Source organism: Drosophila subobscura, chromosome U (genome assembly GCF_008121235.1).
Source record: "Drosophila subobscura isolate 14011-0131.10 chromosome U, UCBerk_Dsub_1.0, whole genome shotgun sequence".
Taxonomy (NCBI): Eukaryota; Metazoa; Arthropoda; class Insecta; order Diptera; family Drosophilidae; genus Drosophila; species Drosophila subobscura.
In genome coordinates this window covers 24,440,705-24,460,412 of record NC_048534.1, presented here as the reverse complement: position 1 = coordinate 24,460,412, position 19,708 = coordinate 24,440,705, and the positions used below count along the sequence as shown (strand labels likewise).

Genomic DNA, 19,708 nt, shown 5'->3' with positions numbered 1-19,708 from the left:
AGGTGGCAGCATGGGCACAGAGAGCAGCAACACCCATCGGAAGAGCCACAGCCAGAGCACAGTGTCATCAGCGTTGCTCAGAGATGAGCAGAGAATGTGGGGGATTAGTCGGAAAAAAGGGGGTAAAGAATGAAATCAACAGAAGAGAGAGTGCTGGGGTATGAGTGCCGTGCCAGTGATGCTCTTAAGAAAGGAATAACAGTTCTGATACAATTGTGAATAAAGGAGAAATACCGGAGAACAAATTCTTAGAGAAGAATCTTAGCGATCAGAAGTCCTGTAATCAGGCGTTTCCGTGAATGAGTGGATCATAAGAGTTTTCTGATTGAATGATCCATTTTTAGCTGAAAGAAAGGCTGCGTTGGGACTTTTAGTTGAGTGCTTTTGGGCAAAACTGTGAATCATACAATTCTTAGAATATTTTATTAGATTTCTTGGAAATCTAAATCACCAACAGAAACTATTTGAAAGAAGTCGTAAAGACGCCTTTGCTTGACGCCTAACAAGCCTGTTCAGATAGTTGAAGAACTAATTGAATCATACAATTATTGCTCTTTAATTAAGTAAGTTTCTGTCCTCCTGCAGCCCTTCTCAATTGACACTTAGTCTACGAGTACCGTGAGTGCTGTTAATTAGACATCATCCACTCCGATATAGCTTGAGTTTATTATCTCCTTATATCTTCAATATCCATCACCAACTATTCACTGGCATATCCCTTTTGCATCCCTTTGGCTGTCTGCTCATCACTGATATCTAGATGCAAAGATTCCGATTGGGCTGGCGGCCCCTCATTCGCGCTGAGCGGACCGCGTCGCACAAAAGTCACTCGCGGGTGCGCCATGGAATGGCGGTGGCAACGGCTTGGGCATCGGCAACGGCATCGGGAAGCAACAACATCGGTGGCAAGGCAGCCATGAGGTCGGTCCGCCGCTGCCTCATTGGGCCTCTCGGTCTCTCGGCAGAGCACTGCGTGCGGAATTTTCATTTCATTTTTTCGAGTTCGGTCGCGGTTCAGTCTGTGAGAAAACGTTGTCGTGTCTGGTCGGTCGCCTGTTTGCCTCTCGTTGGGCCTATCGTTCGATTCGATTTTCATTTCAGTTGGTTGCGGGTGGCGGCAATCGTCGCGGAAAACTCTGTTCGCCCCTTCAGAGTTTTTCACTGTCTCTACGACTGTGCCTGTGTTCGTGTGTGCCATCTTCCCCTCTGAGTGTTTTGTGTGTCTTTCCATGAGAATGTAAGTGGAAAAGCGCGCGGCACATTAAAAATAAAAACAAAACGAAGAAAATTTAATTTATTTTTAAGTTTTTGTTTTTCCGTCTCCGCTGTCTCCATCTTTCGGTGCTGCTGTTCGTTTCTGTCGGCACTTTTTGTCGTTCCGCCCGTCAAGAATTCCGGCTAAAAACTCATACTGAATGGCAGCGTTTGTTTTTGCATTCGGTATCTTATTGGGGAAAATATGAGCATGAAGAAAGATACAGCAGCAGCAGATCTCTCTGCAAATTGACCGTGAATATGGGCAGATGCTTGTGCTAAGATCCAAAAACCAACTGCAAAATCTCAGATAAACGGAACTTCATGCCATAAAATTGTACCCAAAACAACCCCAAAAGTGAAATTATAAATAAATATCGGATATTAAAGGAATACCCCAGCAAAGTGTGAAAAATGTGCTGCTGAAAATGTTGGCAGCCTCTCGAGGAAATGAATGAATTCAATAATGAGAATTATAAATAAAATGTTGGAGAAAGAAAGTGCAGACTGAAAATTGTGCAAAAAAAAGAGAAGAAAATACTATAATGAATGAGTGAGAGCAAAGTAAAGGCATAAATATTGAGAGAATTCGTGATTATTTTGACGAGTTTTAAGCAAAACAAATAAATAAAAATAACAAGATTAATGCCAAAGTTCTTGGTTCGATCTGCCGTTTGTGCATAATTTAAAAATAAAATAAATTAGGAAAATAAATGCTTTCCCCGAAACTGTCACAGGCGATTCCATCAAATTAATACAAGTTGTGGCTTAGTGTGGAAGTAATGTGAAAAATAAATCAAATAAATGTTGAAACACAAATGAAGTTTTATAAATAAAACTCACAACTCAGAAATTCTTTTATCCTAGCAAAATATCCCCTAAACAACGTCCCAAGTATAACAAAATCTCTCCCCTTCCATTGATATATGCAACACAGCAATCAAAATCATATTTCCCTTGACATATGGCGCAGAAATCGCAGCAGTGAACAACTCCATTCATCAATAGCCGCGGCCCGATACCAATCGTAAATCAAAGACCCCCCACCAAAAATCGAAAAAAAAGAGAAGTGTGACTAAATCATCGACTGCAACCGAGACTCCAAGTCCGACTCCGCACACCTCTGTCTGGAGTTAGGAAAGCGTTTAAATCGGCGTGGGCAGCAACGCCTACCAATTTTCCCTATGAAAACAGCATTTTCATGGCTTATCAAATCAATTTCCAAAAAACTTTTATCCACAGTAGGTAGGCAGGGAGGGAGGGCGGTAGCGGAGCGATCTCTTGTTGGCCTTTTGTTTCGAGCCACCAACATTTTTTAATTGCCATAAAGAAAGAAATATAAAAGTAGTTTCGATGTGGGGAGGGGATAGAACTTTCCCAAAGTGCATTTAGCGGCAGCTGAGCTGTATCTGGTAGATACATTTATTAATTTTTATGTAAATGCTAGATGCAAAGGGAACCACGCGTCTGTCATAAAAATGCGCCCTGCCGATTGTCACCATATACTAAATATTCTTTTCTTGGTCTCGGTTTCGTTGTCATCTCAGATCTCAGGGCCTCAGGCGTTCCAAATTGTATTTTGACTGCCACGACGGGCTATAAAAATATTCGAAATGACAAGAACCTGGGCGGTGCATCGGTAAAAATTAACAAGCAAAATTAGCGGAGCCAACAAGACACCAACAAAACGAATGGGCGAAGGAGAGCCTGCCGTAGCCTGGAGGCTCTTGCAATTGACCTCATGATGTCGAACCGAGCTGGATGCCTGGCTGGATGCAGCATTTTTCCCCTCAAAAATAAATGCATAAACATAATGTGCAACGGGGAGAGAGAGACACACAGAAAGATCGAGTCTGCGAGTATTTTTAGATATCCCCAGCGTAAATAATTCATTTTCCAGTCACAGTTGTGTTGACGTTTCGTCGTCGCACGAAGTTTCCTTTCCCTAGGGATATTTTCTGTGGATTTCTCCCAGAGGGGACAGCAGCGCGGGTCTCTCTCTACGGATTTGCATTCTACACTTGAAAGTGTTTCGCCCTATTTTGGGAGTCACCCCCTCGGTCCATGCCCATTCCCATTGCACATGAACTTTGACTGCGGTTGCAAAATCTTGAACTAGAAATTCCACTTTAGCTGCAAGACACAAAAATCTCTCATAAGCCGGGCATTGGCAGGCCACTTAAGGCGGCTTTTTATGGGCGTCCCTCTTTGCTGGGTATCCCAAACAGAAAATACAATAAATTTTACTCAACTCCAATGCGGACACTGTGCAGCAATTTTCAGCTGAAGTGGAGCCGCATCGCTGGGGCAGCAACTCAATTAAGTGTCCATAAAGCATCTAGATACGCTAATCAATGATATAAATATGTACATATGCATGTATGTACATACGTATGTACATAGAGTTATATTTAGCCCTGCGGAGGATTCGAGCACTTGAATCTTTGCCGGGAATTATTTTAGAGATTTGTTTTGCCTAAATTCATTGGCAATTAAAATAACAAAAGAATGACTAAAGCGCAAAAAAAAAAAACAATTCAGAAGCAAATGAAAACGAAAGCAGAATAAACAAATAGAAAACTAGCAAAAGTGTGGGCGGAAAATTGGCATAAAAAAGGGTTCTTGGATATGCAAACAAAAGTGAAAAAAGTCTTCTAAAAAACACTTCTATAAATAAACAAAAAACAGACTTTTAAAGAATATAAATCTTCCGAAATAAATCTTCGAAAAATATGCAAAACTTAATCGAAAATTTCATGCATACAATAAAAAATCTAGCCGTAAAAAAAGCACTCAAAACCGTATCAAAAGTCTTAAAGAAAAGTCTCTCCCAACGGACCATTTAAATGTTCATCAAGTGTGCCATAAATATACCAATAAATTATAGTTAAATGCAAAAATAAAAGAGGTGTATCGGTGTCAAGAAAAGTCTGATAAATTCATTTTCAATTACAGTGGAGTGCAACAGCAAAGAAAAACGAACAAGGAAAACGCTAAGCCCATCAGTCGTCGCCGACATCGGGGCGAATGTGTTTATGATAAAACGTGAACGAAATTGAAACGTAATCAAGCGAAAGTTGGAATCAAACACATCATAAGAGTGCGAGTGCCAGTACGGGAGTGTACGGATAGGAAATTAAGAGGACGCACAGGCCGCTTCAAAGGCTGTCTGTCAGTCAGTGTTCCGTTGGAGGAACTTCTGCCATCCGCATACCCTTCCCTCTCTACAGTCAACGGAGGAAAACGCATGAGTTCTGTCAACGAAATGACATGCAGCATCTGTCTTTGTAGCCGTAGTCATAGGCCCAGGACGTGATGCTGTGTCGCAGTTAGAGTCGATGCCTCCTCAGCCTCAGACTCAGGCTCTCCATCTCCGCCAGCCAACATCCACCTCCGATGATGCTATTTTTATGAGGCCCCCAGACTATTGCAGACCGACGACGGATGCGTGGCCCCATGAAAAATCAATTAACACGCAAAATTATTAAAGACGAAAAACAAAAACGAAATACAAAACGAAACGAGCAGAAGCTGCGGGAAAACTGAACTGAACGAAACTCTTCATCTGTGGTGGTGGTGGTAGTGCCACTTGGGGTTCCGGATCAGAGCAAAGAGGTGCAGCCCCCTACCCCCCTCTGGCAGAGTCTCTCCCAGTATCTGCTTGCAACTTCAAAGCAGCTGCAACGGAATGTCGCGCCTCTGCGGATTAGGACTGCCGCTGCTGCTGGCCGTGCTGCAATTGCTTCATGGCGGCTGCCAAACTGTCGCAGCCATGAAAGGTGAGTCTCTTCGTAGTTATGGGAGATGGTAGTCGGGAGCCAGAACCTCACAGAACAGAACAGAACGTACAGTTAATTAAATGTTACGACAGTCTCGGTAGCTAAAAACGATACGCGCCACAGAATTTAATACCCCGCATAAACATGAGATTTATCATGGCAAATGATCAACGCACGATTTATGCTCATTACAAATATGGCCAGCCACGAATTGGCCGCAAAATGTATAAAAAAGGGGACCAAAAGCAGAAGCAGAAGCTGCTGCCACAGCCACTGCTGTAGCTGCCACTGTGGCAGCCACCAAATTGCATTTACTTTGGCTGCCATCGAAACACACATAAATAAAAGTCAAAATAAAGAGTTGCAAATGGTGCAATGCCACATACATTTTGGTGTTATCCGCGTGTGCCGCGGAGCGCAGTCACCATGGATGCAATCGAATGAAATTGTGCGCAGAAAATGGGTTCGATTGGGAGAGATTTATAGACAGAAAGAGCTCAGGGATTACCAGAGAACTCTCTGAAATGTGGGCTTAAAGGGTGCTATTGAAAGCTTAGTTAAATGTGCGTGAAAACAGGCAATAAAGGGCAGCAATTTATTGTTAATTTTCTCCTAAGTTCCTGGCGCCCTTTTATGTGTTTAATCACTTTTTATAGATCAGCTTTAATTGAACAATTTATACTAGAAGCGAAAGAACGTACTGATAACACTGCAAGCCTCTAAATTGTTGAGATTAGAAGTTTCAATTTAATTAAATTACCAACAAGCAACCACCCTAAGCAACTTGGGAGCTAAAGAACCCATTAAGAACCTTTTTTAAACCCATATTCTTTTTATATTTTCATTCGAAAACATTCTTCTCCAACTTCAACTCTTCAACTTTTCCTGAAACCCCATTGGCTGACCTTTGTTTATGTTTCACAATATTTCAATCAATTTGTGTTACAACTTTGACCAAATGGTCGCTGTCTTTTGGGTGTTTCTTCCCGTTTGCTGTCTATGGATATAGTTTTTGCATTCGCAATGCTCCATGGTAACCCCATGGCCGTCCCATAAAATCCCACTACTTAAGTACAATGCGCCGCTGCAGTGCACTTAACGCATTTTTCACGCTTGACATTTGACTTGGGGCGCACTTTTCTTCTCCTCTCTTCTCGTCTTGTTTCTCGAGTTTGAGTTGCCTTTGTCGTTTGCTCAAGTATTTGGCTGGGGACGGGGGACTCTGCTCCGTCTATATCTCCGCCTGCAGCGTGGTCTGCGGCAAACACACAACGCACACCGCAAAATGCTATGCGAAGCATGCTCTTAATTTTCCTATATCTAGACTCTCGAGGAGTGTATTGTATATATATTTTGGTCTTGGCGCAAATGTATTTTTAATGATATTTTTAGTTGGCATGTGACGTCACTTGGGTGGGTTGGGGAGCCATGAATCATACCGAAGAGGCGCGAAAATTGTTTTTTTTTTTTTTTTTTTAGTATGCTTCATTTGATTTTTAGTATATTTTATTTATACAGGAAAATGTAAATCAAACCCAAAAAGCGGTGTGCCAAATTCAATGTAGATACAAAATGTATCTATATCTCCATCGAGTGCGAGCACGAGTGTTTGTATCTGTAGCCGTATCCGTATCTGGTGCGCGCCATATGCTGGTCTGTGCTGTGCTGTGTGTCTCCTCTTTTGATTATTCATTTGCATTTGCAATATACACATCAACACATGCTCAATTCTCAATGCTAACTGCAACACAAGAAAAAAAAAGGCTGGTCTTTGGGGGTAGAACGAAGCTAAAGATACTCTTGATGAGATATTATGAGACGATCTAGGCATTAAAAGAGGGTTCCAAACGGGGTTCTGGAAGAGAGTTTTCAAAGAAAATGTTTCCATTTCTAATCTTAGCTAATAGCACTTCAATTACTTCCCTTTCTACTCCACAAACATCCCCTCAAAGTCGAAATACCCTTCCTAAAAGTGTATCCCAAAAAGCAGTTGCATATAAAATGAGACAATTTATTTTGGCGACAACGACTTTGATCCCCCTGGCTACTGTATGAGTCATGAGAAAATTTGTCTTTATGACTTTATGTCGATCCTCAATTGTCGATAGTCGGCCGGTCGATCGCAAAGGGTACGAGTAAGTAAGCCTCGGTGTAGCTTCCTCCACATATAATTGAATTTTATGCGGCCCCGGAGTCTAATTAGGGTGAAAGAGAAGACATTAGCGATAGCGACACATGTGCGGCCATGGAAAGGCCATAAAATCCAAGGGAAATGCTATGGAAATGCCCAGGCAAATGGTTTTCTTCAATGCGGTTTTTATTTGATTTAGATTGATCTCTTAAGCCGCCCCAATGGGGCTATAGAATGTGTAGAATGGTTGAGCAAACTACCAGGCAGATGAGTAGTACAATGATTATGATCAGAGAAGAAATTTAGAGGGAGGAATGCTAGGATTACGCGTTTCTCAGAAATGGATATGAATCTACACATGTTTAAAGGGCAGGAAGAGCTTGAAAAAATGTGCAGAAATCAGTGGGAAGAAATGGTTGATTTTCTTTGAGCAAAGTGCAAGTTCTTTGGGTAAAGTTTTTGTTGCGAATTTGTTGCTGACAAATAGGAAATTGGTAATTCAGCAAAGCAGTATTTTAAGGAAATTTCATGGAAGAACTTCGAGGCAAGAAATCGATCAATACATTCGATTTTCCACAAGTTAATAGGTGAAAAATGCTCGTAATTTCGGTTGAATATTCAGAAATTTATGGGCACAATTTAAGCAAAAATAAGCTATTACAGATCCACATTCATGAAGACTTTTATATCTCAACAATGCAAACAAAATTCTCTCAAAATTTACAAAAAATTCACATAAAACTTTCATTTAAAACCAAACCAATTACAGATGAAATTAAGTCTAGTTTTTAGTTTCTAATGACCACCCAGAATTGCCACTTAACGCATAAAGTAGAAATCCTGCAATCAATCCTCTTGGGCCAACGTCAATTTGCCCCATTAATGTCAATAAACAGAGAGCCGCTTGGACTCCATAAATAAACGCAGAAACTTGCAACTTGCAACAAAAATCCACTCAAGAGGCACGTAATAAGCCCACAAATCACATGCGCCACTAATAAACTTTGACATTATTAGTGAAATGAAATGAAAAACGAATACCCATAGAGCACAACAACAGCAGAAATTTATAAATTGCCAATGTCAGATAAATTTTTAATGAATGGCGCGGCGTGCGCAACCAGAAACTTCAACGCGACTGCGGCCCACCAAAGGAGCATTAATTAAAAGACCAAAACGAGAGGCGAAATACACACGCGTAGAGAAATAGCCATAAAATATCTACACAAAAAGCGAATAACTATAAAGCGGATGGCTATGGGGACAACGGGCGACATATAACTCAAATAAAATAAACATCGGCCATAACATAAATATTCGCTGGCTACCTACAACATACTACATACCTCTACTTGTCCCTGTCTTTCTCTCTAAACTCCACTCTGCTGCTCTCTCTTTCATGCGCTTCGAGTGGCATCAAAAATGAACATAAATTTAGCATTTGAATGGGGGGAATGGGCCCGCTGCTGGTGCTGCTGCTGCTGCTGGTGGGGAGTGGGTGGCCAAAGCATCTGTTGCCATAATTCTTGCAATGTGCAACGGTGCCCGGTGCCCGCCTCTGATGTTTTTTCCCCATTTTTGGAAGATGCCCGATGATGTCTCATTTGTTGCTGGCCGACATTTGGAATGACGCCTGACGTGTGGTGGGACTCCCTCCCTGCCAACTGCACCACATTTTTTTGATGCAAATTGCATTTATTGTTCAGCCAGCGTCCGTCCAACAACTTCCTGAAAGGCACTTTTAATGCTCTCTCACAACACACAAAGGAGCCAAATTTCTGGCATTTAAAGTAGAAAACTATGAGCAACAATGGTGGCAATGGGAGTATGTACATATCTACCCTGTTTTTAAGCTAAATCTATTTTATATGAGGGCTATCATGGAGAATGGATTTTTTGGGTACAAAGTGTTCCCATCTTATTAGCATAAAAGTATAGCAGGATATAAGATGGAAACATCTACTAAGAACTTGAATGAGGATATGATGAGGAATAAACTAACAAAGACAAGGAAGGTTCCATCAACACCCTCTGGGCTTGCTCTATATATTTAGATACAAATCTAGAGCTCTAATATTTGGCTCTCTTATATAATATTCTTATCTCAGTCAAACGAGTACATAATATCATGAGGTATTATAATTAAATGTTCATTTGTGATATAAATAAGAATGTTTAGCTCCCCCAAAAGTAGGTTTTTGGAAGAAATTCAAGCTCTCAAAAACCTCTGAACATCTCTCACCTTTTGACTGAGTAAAGATCACTTCTCATAGCCCAGATATTTCCATATCCATGAATTAGTATAAGTAAATATTATGTGAACCTGAAACACGTACCAGTCATAGGTATGATTAATGGACTAAGCAGAGGGTCTAAGTGAATATAAATATATTTGTGTGTTCTTAAGACACTTTGACAGAGTTCTGGCATAGCTGTTCATTAGTAGAAATGGAAATTACTCTATAGACAAGAGAAATGTGTGGAAATAGATATGGGAATATCTCGAATATATGTACATATATTCCATTAGCAAAATCTTCCACGAATCTTAAGATGTATCAATCTGGAATTTTTCTGCCTACTCATACCCAATATTTAGTCAAAATCTCTTCACTTTGTCATACATTTATCTGCGCCACAAAGGCCTAAACCCTTCACTTAATCTCATACTTTAAGAGTATACAAAACATCAGTCGGTCGGTCAGTCCCCACTTTTGCTGGCCATTGTACGCTGTATTATTGTTTAAGCAACGATAACGCCTCCGCATGTTTTGTGTGGCTTTGTTTTGGTTTGAGGCACGCGCATCTGCATGAGGCATGGGGCAGGCAGGCAGTCAGCATCATCAAAAAGTAGCAGAAAAAATACAGAAAAACAGAAGAAAACAGCAGCCGTTCGCCTAATGTAGGTCAAAATGCAAGGCGGCTGGGAAAGTGTTTTTTCTGTAGGTTTGCCTCCTCCTCATTCCACCGCTCTTTGACGCCTGATTGCTGCTAATTGGCGTCAAAATGGTCCAACAGCCAACGCATCCCATCCCATTCCATCCCATCAATAGTTGACTATTTTGTTGCCCATTTTGCTTTGTTTGTCTGTTTATCTGGCCGTCTGCTGTTTTGTCTGCCATTCGTATGCAACTGTTGCGCCCTCCCTCCCGCTCCTACATTTTCTATATGTGGGTTAGGTCAATACATTAGGGGGAAACCCATAAACAAATACATAACACACGACAAAATGTCTTCCCTTTTTGAATAGATTTTGAGGAGGAAATTCTTAAAATATCTTCTACCAAAAATTTGAGTTTCATGTTTTGACAAATGTCTTTCGAAAATAATTTATTGCACATGCGTACAGCTGGAATTTCGTGAAGCATTAATCATGCAATTTTTATGAGGTGAGTTCCAGAACAACAAACGGAGTGGAAATTATTCCAAGCTCGTTCGATTTTGTCATACTCTTTTTTTCTCGAGAAATTCGAATGGGGGCAGGCCTACTGGTAATTAAGCAAAATCAAGATACAAAAGCAAGATGGATCGCAATAGATAGCCAGATAGATGGATGACTGACTGACTGACTGGAGTAACCTCGACGTAGACGTTTGATTGACAGACTGACAGCTGGCCAGAGGTCTCTGGGCGCTGGACAAATTTGTATACGAATAACAAGAGATTGCCAATTGCTCCATTTACGGACTGGATAGTGTATCTCTCTGCAGCTGTGTATCTGTGTTTATAACGAATTTTCCTCTTACACCCACTTGCACACGTTCTACAGTGTCTCTCTATGGAGACGGCTATGTCTCGATGCCGCTGCAGGAGGCCAAAATGTCAACAAACATACGCGTCAAGTTTCGCACCAAACAGGAGAACGCCTTCCTGTTCCTTGCCGCCGGACGCACCGATTATTGCCTGCTGCGCCTCGACAGCGGTCTCATAACTTTCAGCTATAAAATCGAACGGGATGTGGTGCAGGTAAACTACTCTCAGACACTCCGCTATAACTTTATCTCTAAGCGTCATACCCGTTTGCCAGTTGCGCTCCCCGAAGAAACAAAAACTAAACGATCTGGAGTGGCACGATGTGGCTGTGCAGCGTTTCGAGAACAACATTACGCTGCAGGTGGATGGCTATATAATGCGGAAGCAGCTGCCCGGGGAAATGTCAGCACTGAACATACATTTTGGCACCTTTCTGGGCGGTGTGGGTGACTTTACGGCCGAGTTTTTGAATGATGTTATTGGTTTTCGTGGCTGCATATCAGATGTGAGTTAGAAACACTCGTGGCATATGGATTTCCACTATTTTAATCCCCCTTTCTGCAGGTCTTTTATAACAATATTAACATCATTAAACGCGCCAAGGATCGCACGGGTCACACCACCAGCACGGGTGTATCCTGGACCTGCAGCACCGAGTTTGATGGTGGCATAAAAGACAGCATAAGTTTCCTCAAGAATGACTCATACTCGCTGATGCTCAAGGAATCCCATGCCACAGGAGAAACGTAAGTGCTGGAGGGAGCTAATCTAGAGTTTAAAGCTGATCTTCCTCTCCCCCGTACAGCCTCTCTTTGCAGTTCCGCACGATGGCTAGTGCTGGCATCATTTACTTCAATGGCGGCTTTGATTTCATACTCCTCGAGATAGAGGATCATCGCCTGAAAGTGACCTTCAACAAGGCTGGCAGCCTGGTGCAGTTCATGACAAATGAGTCCATATCCGACGGCAAATGGCATCGTGTGCTGCTCCGCTATAATGCAGCCATTGCGGAGCTGCATCTGGACGATGCCACCAGCGGCTATCGTGGTGCACACGCTAATGAGACCAAAGCGAGCATTAATCTCGAGAAGAGCGTCTTCTTTGGCGGCGTGCAGGAGGAGATGCGCCGTCGGCTCATCGGCAAGGGACTGCGCATCAACGAGATCAGCTTCAAGGGCTGCATGCGCGATCTAATGGTAAACGATCTGCCATTGGGCTTTGGCGAAATGAGCATCTCGCGGCACCTGGCACTCAACTGTCTGTGGAAGTATCCCTGTCTGGAGTACAATCCCTGCCTGAAGAGCGGCATTTGCAGTCAGCATGGTGTGGATGAGTTTATATGCTACTGCGATCAGTCGTACTGCATCAAAGCTGATTTCCAGGGGCCCTTTAAGGTGGGTAAACGCAGCTACATATAACCTGAAGTATAACCTTTGTCTCCTCTTTTAGATCTTCACTGAAACCAGCCCAGAGTTGGAGCTGCTGTACGTGTCACCCATGCAACTGCTGGAGGGTGGCACTGCCTTTTTGTCACCCAATTTCATAGACATTATACTCGATCTGCGAAGGTATCCCAGCTTGAATGAGCAGTCCATCATCTTCCATGTGGTGCAGCAGCCCAAGTACGGACAGTTGCTTCAATATTCCGCAGAGAAATCCAACTTTGTGGTCTGTCGCACCTTCAATCTGGTGGATCTGGCCACGGATAAGCTCAAGTATGTGCACAACGGCATGGAGAACTTCAACGATCATGCCACGCTGGACATGCAGATCTATGGCGACATCCACAAGATACCAGAGAACATTCTCGGCAAGCATCGCTTTCTGCTCCATGCGAATATTACGCCAGTGAATGACCCGCCACAGCTGCGGCTGCACTTGCACAAGATCCTGAGGGTGATCGAGGGCATTGAGCGGGTGCTGGATGTGGACTTGTTCAACATCGATGATCCCGATAGCGAACCGCAGACTCTCATCTACACGATACTCCCCTCAGCGAATCCCCAAGAGGCCTTTGGCTGCTTCATGGTTGGAGGTGTTTCGACGTCGACCTTTTCCCAGGCTGATGTGAATGAGGGCAAGGTTTCGTATCAGTACAACTCCACGACGACAGAGTCCTTCAGCTATCAGCTGCAGCTGCATGTCTCCGATGGCATAGAGACGAGCGACACCGTCTATCTGCCCGTCTCGGTGCATCCCCTGGAGCTGCGGCTGGTCAACAACACGGGCCTCATCATGATCCACAAGAGCTCGCTGCTCTTGACGCCCGCAAATCTCTCCATTGGCACCAACGCCGTCGACGAGCACATAGACATACGCTACGATGTGGTCAAGGCCCCGCAGCATGGAGCTCTGCAGCGGCTGCGACAGATTGATGGCTCCTGGGTGAACGTGGATTGGTTCAGCGATAGCCAGCTGCTGCTCGGCCACATACGCTATCTGCACAACAGCGATTTCCCTTGGCAAGACGAATTTAAGGTGTGTACACAAAGCTCTTACTTATTCCGTATCGTAATAGAAAAACCAAATCAAGACCATAAATGGGCAAAAGGCCAACACTAGTCTACAAGGTTCAAGGTAGAAATTGAAGAAGAGAAGAGATTGAGGGGCTTCAATGAAACATTAAAAACATATAAGAAATAATTATCCCATTCATTCGTACAGCGGATCTTTTTTAAAAGAGAAGATACAACGAACAAATTAGATGTCATGTACATGACTCGTTAAACTTGGTACGAGAACTATTATTTTACAAAGCAGCTGTGCCTGACTGAGGCCCTTTTCCAAGCAACCCAAACAACAACATACATGTCATGTGCATGATTAGATAAATTGATGCTTGGCTTGAGTTTCGCTGACAGCAAAGAATTGTTTGTGGTTTTTTGTGCAAACTCTTCTAAATTCAAAAATCCTGCTCACCGCTGGTTCAGTACTTTTTCAGATTCTACCTATTCTATAGACATATTTATAGGAAAACCTTTACCATACGAAAACTATCCATATTTCCCACATCTCTACTCTTAAACCTCACTCCTGCTGCCCAGTGTAGATAATAAATTTTGCATTGATTTTCACTTTCTACAACAGTTTATTGCCTCGTTTGGCTTTGTGACCACGCAAACGTTCGACTTCCGCATCACATTCACGCGCCTTCGCATAAGCAGCAGCAGTCCATCTTTGATTGCGATCAATGGGACGCGGGATGTGCTGCTGACCAATGAGATGCTGTCCTATGGCACCACACCCATTGGCAGCTTCCCGCGCAGCGTGATCTACAAGATTAGCCAGCCGACCCGTTATGGTGGGATCTTTGTGGAGGGATCGCGCAAGGCGGCCAAGCAAATGGATTCGTTTACCCAACAGGACATTGACAAACGACGCATACGGTATAGGACGCATCACACGAGCTACTCCAGCTTCACAGATAATCTGGAGTTTGTGGTCTCCGTGGCGGAGTGCGACGATGTGGAGGGCAAGCTGGAGATTGCCTACAGACCCCCCGACGAGCTAATCAACAAGCTGGGCTATCAGGCTCGCGAGGTGCTGCAAGTGCAGGAGGGCGAACGGGCTCTGATTACCAAGAATCACTTTGGCATACGCTTCAACATCTACGAGAGTCTGCAGTTCCAGGTCTCAGCGAGTCCCGAGCATGGAGTCATCTGCAAATACGACGAGCAGACGGGTCTAACTACCCCAGTGGATTTGTTTACGCTGGAGCAGCTCTTCCGTAATGATATCTACTACTGCCACGATGATACAGAGTCCACCAAGGACTCGTTTGAGCTGCTCATTCTCTCTGGCGATGAAACGGATCTGCAGTTTGTGTCCAACATGGAAGTGCACATCAAACTGGTCAACGACAACGAACCCTATCGCACGGCAGTGGAGCGAGTCTTTCATGTGGTCAGGAATGGCATTCGCACACTCAATCCCACAGTGCTGCAGTATCTCGATGCTGATGTCAACACAAACCACACGGACATCCACTACATTCATGTCTCCAGCACCAATGGAGCCTTCTACAAGTCTGGGCAGTACATCGACAGCTTCAGTCAGGATGATATAGCAAATCGTAGGATTATGTTCCAACACACGGGTCCCGATGCGGGCACAGCCTCGTTTATAGTCACCGATCGACAGCATGAGGTTAACGGTCTCCTGGAGATCCTTGCCTCGGATCCATTTGTCTCCATGCTGCCCACAAATGCCTCCATAGCCCAGGAGGGCAAGTTTGTGGTGCTGAAGAACCCAGATTTTGTGTTGGAAACCAATTTGGATATGAAACTGGATGAGATCTACTATGAGGTAATCAAGCCACCATCTTATGGCATACTCATGTACCTGGGCAGACAGCAGAAAGGAACGGATCAAGAGCAGAATGGTACAGCGATCTACAAGGCCACAAACTACACTTCGCTGAGTAATTTCACTCACTTGGATATCGAACGAGAGAGATTGGTGTATTGGAATACAGAAATCGCATCGATGGATAAAGTTAGGTGAGAATTCAGGCAGGGAATCTTAGCTATACCGAAACTATAAAGGTTTCCCTACAGATATCGCGTGCACATCAAGAACATAACAGCTGAGGGTGAGGTTGTGTTTCGCATTTATCCCTCTGCCTATTGGGAGCCACTGCAGGTCAAACAGAATCATACGCTGTATGTGGAAGAGTCCACAAGTGTGCTGATATCCAGAGATGTCTTAGAGGTGAGTTTAACTACAAACTTTTACCCAATTACTCATCACTCTTCCCCTTAGGTTGTGCATCCGAATATATCCCCTGGGGATATTACTTTCCTGGTTACCTCCTCGCCCATGCATGGCTATCTGGAGATGCAGTCCATGTCCTTTGACGATGAATACAACTGCAAAGTGTTTGACCAGTCTTCTGTCAACACCGAAAAGATGTTCTACATTCAGGCGGGTGTCAACCAATCCACGGATTACTTTGTCTTCGATGCCACCAATGGCATCACGTGGCTGCATCAGCTGACACTGAAGATTGTCATCATACCCGAGAAGCTCTACATGCACTCGAACATTGTGTCCGTGGTGGAGGGCAAAACGGTGCAGCTTCAACCCACAGATGTGCAACCCTATTCGGAGTACTATCGTGGCAAGATACTGGAGTATATTGTGACCATAACACCCTCAGCTGGACACATACTCGCAGGCAACTCAAAGGTCAAGCGGTTTACGCAGAAACAACTCGAGCAGGGCTCCATACAGTACGTGCACAATGGCAGTGAGAATTCTACGGATACCATCACCCTCGTGGCCATGGCCAGGAACAAGGAGAGTGTTCCCTTTGAGCTGGAGTTTGCTGTGGTGCCCGTGAACGATGAGGAGCCCATGATGGTCACCAATACGGGGCTGCAAGTGTGGAACGGAGGTCGTTATGTTATCAAGAATACGGATTTATGTAAGTCGAATATTTACCCAATCTTCGCTTTTAATACAAGCTATTTCCCTCTCCTTAGTGGCCCAGGATTACGATACTCCCCCAGAGAATCTCACATACATTGTGCACCACATTTATGGCGGTTATTTAGCGGAAAAGTCTGCACCACGACAGAAAATCGAACAGTTTACCCAAGGCCAAATTAATAGCGAGAAAATCTACTTTATGCACGATTCAAACTCCAGGAAGAACGAACTCTCTTTTGTGGTCACCGATGGCCTGTTCAACACCACAACACAGCTGCTCAACATTGAAATAAAACCCATTGAGATCCTCGCTGAACACAATGAGAATTTGCATGTCTTTCCGCTGACAAAGAAGCAAATTCTGCGCGATCATTTGCACTTCAAGTGCTCCGATGAGGAGCGGGAGATACGCTACAACATTACAGTGCCCCCGAGTCTGGGGCGCATCGTGAATGAATATGTGGGGAATGGTTTCACCAAGGAAGTGAGTGAATTTACCCAAACGGATGTGGATAATGGACACATCTTCTACGAGCACACGGCAGTCATAATGGAGTTCCGCATCAATGACTCCTTCTACTTTTATGTGGTGGCGGAGCGAAGTGATCGTTTGTTGGATCAAAAGTTTAACATTGAAATTTCCGTGTCATCGGGTGGCCTGTTGAGGTTTTTGCCCGTTTCAAAGCTCAACGTAGATGAAGGGGGTTCGGTGCCCATTAAGTTGGATTTCTCCAAGATACTCGAATATCTAAAGACCCGCGCGGGCATCAATAACCCCGAGCTGTTCATTGAAGCCGTGCAGAAGCCCGCACATGGCAGCATAGGATTGGGCCATGAGTTTAAGCAAATACAGCGATACCATCCCAGTGATTTCTTTACGAAAAAGGTCTACTACATCCACGATCATTCGGACACGCTGGAGGATACCATTCTGATGTCTGTCTATCTGACTCAAGGGTGAGTGAAGCAAACAGTTAGGTGTACAGTGTAATACGATATGTTTTCCCCCCTTTAGAAATATTTTCCTATGCAATCTGACGATCCCCGTTTCGATAAATCCCATCAATGATCAGCCCTTCCATTTGATCACACATCTGCCGCAAATGGTGGTTGTGGAGGGTGAGAATCGAACGATAACAAGAAATGATTTACTCACCGAAGACGCGGACACACCGCCAGAGGAGATCATCTACGATGTGATGAGTGGCCCCACACTGGGCGTGCTCAAGAAGCTCACAAACGACGGACAGGCGGAGGATCTGCTGGCCTTTTCGAATCAATTCACGCAGGCGGACATCAACAATGATCGGATTGTGTATGTGCACTTTGGCATGCCGCAGTCCACGACCTTCTGCTTCACCGTCTCCGACGGGCAGTCGAATGCGGCGTATGAGATATTCACCATCAAGATAGCGCCCATCAGCCTGTTGCCAGCGCCCATTCAGCTGCCAGTGAGTGTGCAGCAGGGCGCCACGAGTGCGCCCATGAAGCTGCAGCACATTGGCCTGCAGACGAATGTGCAGGTGGAGCGATTGTCGTACAACGTCACCAACTCCCCGCTGTATGGCATCATTGTGTACAAGCATCAGCCCACGCTGAGGTTCACCCAACAACAGCTGGAGACATCGCAGATCAGTTACATGCAAACGGATCTCAATCGTTCCAACGACACGTTCCAGGTGAGCGCCTATGTGCCAGGCACCAACTATGTGGCCCAGGTGGACGTGGTGATGGCCGTGGAGCCTGTCATTCAAATCAACAACATAGCCATGAAGGAGGCCGAGTCCAGTGGGAGTGCAGCTGGCGGTGGCGTGAAGGTGAAGCTCTGCACCTCCCTCGACAATGACAATCCGCTCTCCCTGAAGCTGAACAAATTCAATCCCAAATTTGTCATCACGCGAATGCCAGCCACGGGGCAAATACGAAAGATTATGCGCAGCACGGGGCTGACCAGCGACAACCAGAACGAGCGCTCGCGGAACATCTTCTCGTACAAGGATCTGCGCAGCGGTGTTGTCTACTTTGTGCCGAATGAAGCTGTGGATGCCACAGAGGCGGACAGCGATAGCTTCGACTATCAGCTGCTCATCAAAACTGTGCAGCCGGCACAGGCCACTGTCTCCATTGAGTATCGCAGTCCCGTGGAGGAAACAGAAACGGTGCATCTGGGGAATACAGAAATATCAATTAACTATCTGGCCGTGGGCTGTGCTATCTTCATACTTCTCATCTGTCTGCTGATTGTCCTGCTGGTGTTCAAGCTGCGAAAGTTGCGCAAGCACAAGGCGGACATATCAAAGGATCAGCCGCCAGCGCTTCCCTGTCCGCCCGATTTGACCTCCGTGAGTCCGCAGCATCATATGCATCACCATCACAGCAGTCATCACTATGCCAGCTCCGAGGCGGACTCTGTGCCAGCGACTGGCAACTCCACGCCGCTGCCGGGATTCAGCAATATTCCGCATTGCAAGATCATCCCCGTGGAGTCATACAAGCACGAGTTTCCCGACTACGATCCGGATGAGGATGAGACCGACGATCAGTGCGATCCACAGCAGATGATGCTGCCGCAGCGCTACAATCCCTATCATCTGGATCACGATGCCTGGAGCTCCTCCTGCGACATGGCCAACGATTTTGCGGGCTATGCCTCAGTGCCGCAGAGCATTTCGGGGTCCGTCAGCTCCCCGCCCTCTGCGCCGCCAACGAATCCCTTGCTGCGACGCAATCAGTATTGGGTTTAAGCTACGAATTGTTCAGATACGATTAGTCTCTAGGATATTTATATACTTTTATGTACTGTACTGTATTTAGGCTTAAGTTTAAGGCTGATTTTATGAGATTCGCACAACTTTAGGGTACGCCACGGACAGACTTGTTAAGCTTAGTATACAGCATTTGATACAATATATACATTAAATATATCTACTTACTTATGCACATATCGTAACTGCAGTGTCATATACGGTTTAAACATACTTTTATATCGAAATTAAGTGCAGCATACGCGAGAGTTATACTCAAAAAGTAGGTTTTAGGACACTTTTGCCAACTTACATTAGCCTTAGCATTGTGTTTGCCAACATGGAATACTTATTTAAATAAATGACAATATTTTTAAGCCAAATTCAACGTTTTTATCAAATTTCACAAACTTCTAAAATTTTTGCACTTTTGTTTACAAAATTTGCAATGTGACTGCGGACTTATCGATAAAATATACCGCACGCAATATACCTTCTCATTTTTTAAATATACCGAAATATACCGTATGGGTTAAATCATTTTCCTCGATTTTGCTATTCTATCGAATATTACTGGCTAGTTAGAATTTTTCGCGCTAAAACTATAATTTTATCCG

At 44.3% G+C, this 19,708-nt stretch overlaps 1 protein-coding gene across 1 annotated transcript; it reads left to right on the top strand.

The window, feature by feature from the left end:
* Positions 1–913: 913 nt before the first annotated feature.
* LOC117900485 (chondroitin sulfate proteoglycan 4) lies at positions 914–19,474 on the top strand. Its single transcript, XM_034810869.1, has 12 exons — positions 914–1,237; positions 4,210–5,033; positions 10,934–11,130; positions 11,192–11,422; positions 11,482–11,663; positions 11,723–12,311; positions 12,367–13,395; positions 14,005–15,416; positions 15,474–15,627; positions 15,679–16,342; positions 16,401–17,304; positions 17,363–19,474. The coding sequence occupies exons 2-12, from the start codon at positions 4,943–4,945 to the stop codon at positions 19,089–19,091; spliced, it is 7,182 nt and encodes a 2,393-aa protein (XP_034666760.1). The 5' UTR covers positions 914–1,237; positions 4,210–4,942; the 3' UTR covers positions 19,092–19,474.
* The last annotated feature ends 234 nt before the right edge of the window (positions 19,475–19,708 follow it).

What these genes read in the sequence shown, in the direction of transcription:
- LOC117900485 (XM_034810869.1), top strand. Translation starts at nt 4,943, where the DNA reads ATGTCGCGCCTCTGCGGATTAGGACTGCCGCTGCTGCTGGCCGTGCTG. An exon ending in AACTGTCGCAGCCATGAAAG is followed by an intron (nt 5,034 to 10,933) that starts GTGAGTCTCTTC and finishes CACGTTCTACAG; the next exon opens with TGTCTCTCTATGGAGACGGC. An exon ending in CTTGGCAAGACGAATTTAAG is followed by an intron (nt 13,396 to 14,004) that starts GTGTGTACACAA and finishes TTTCTACAACAG; the next exon opens with TTTATTGCCTCGTTTGGCTT.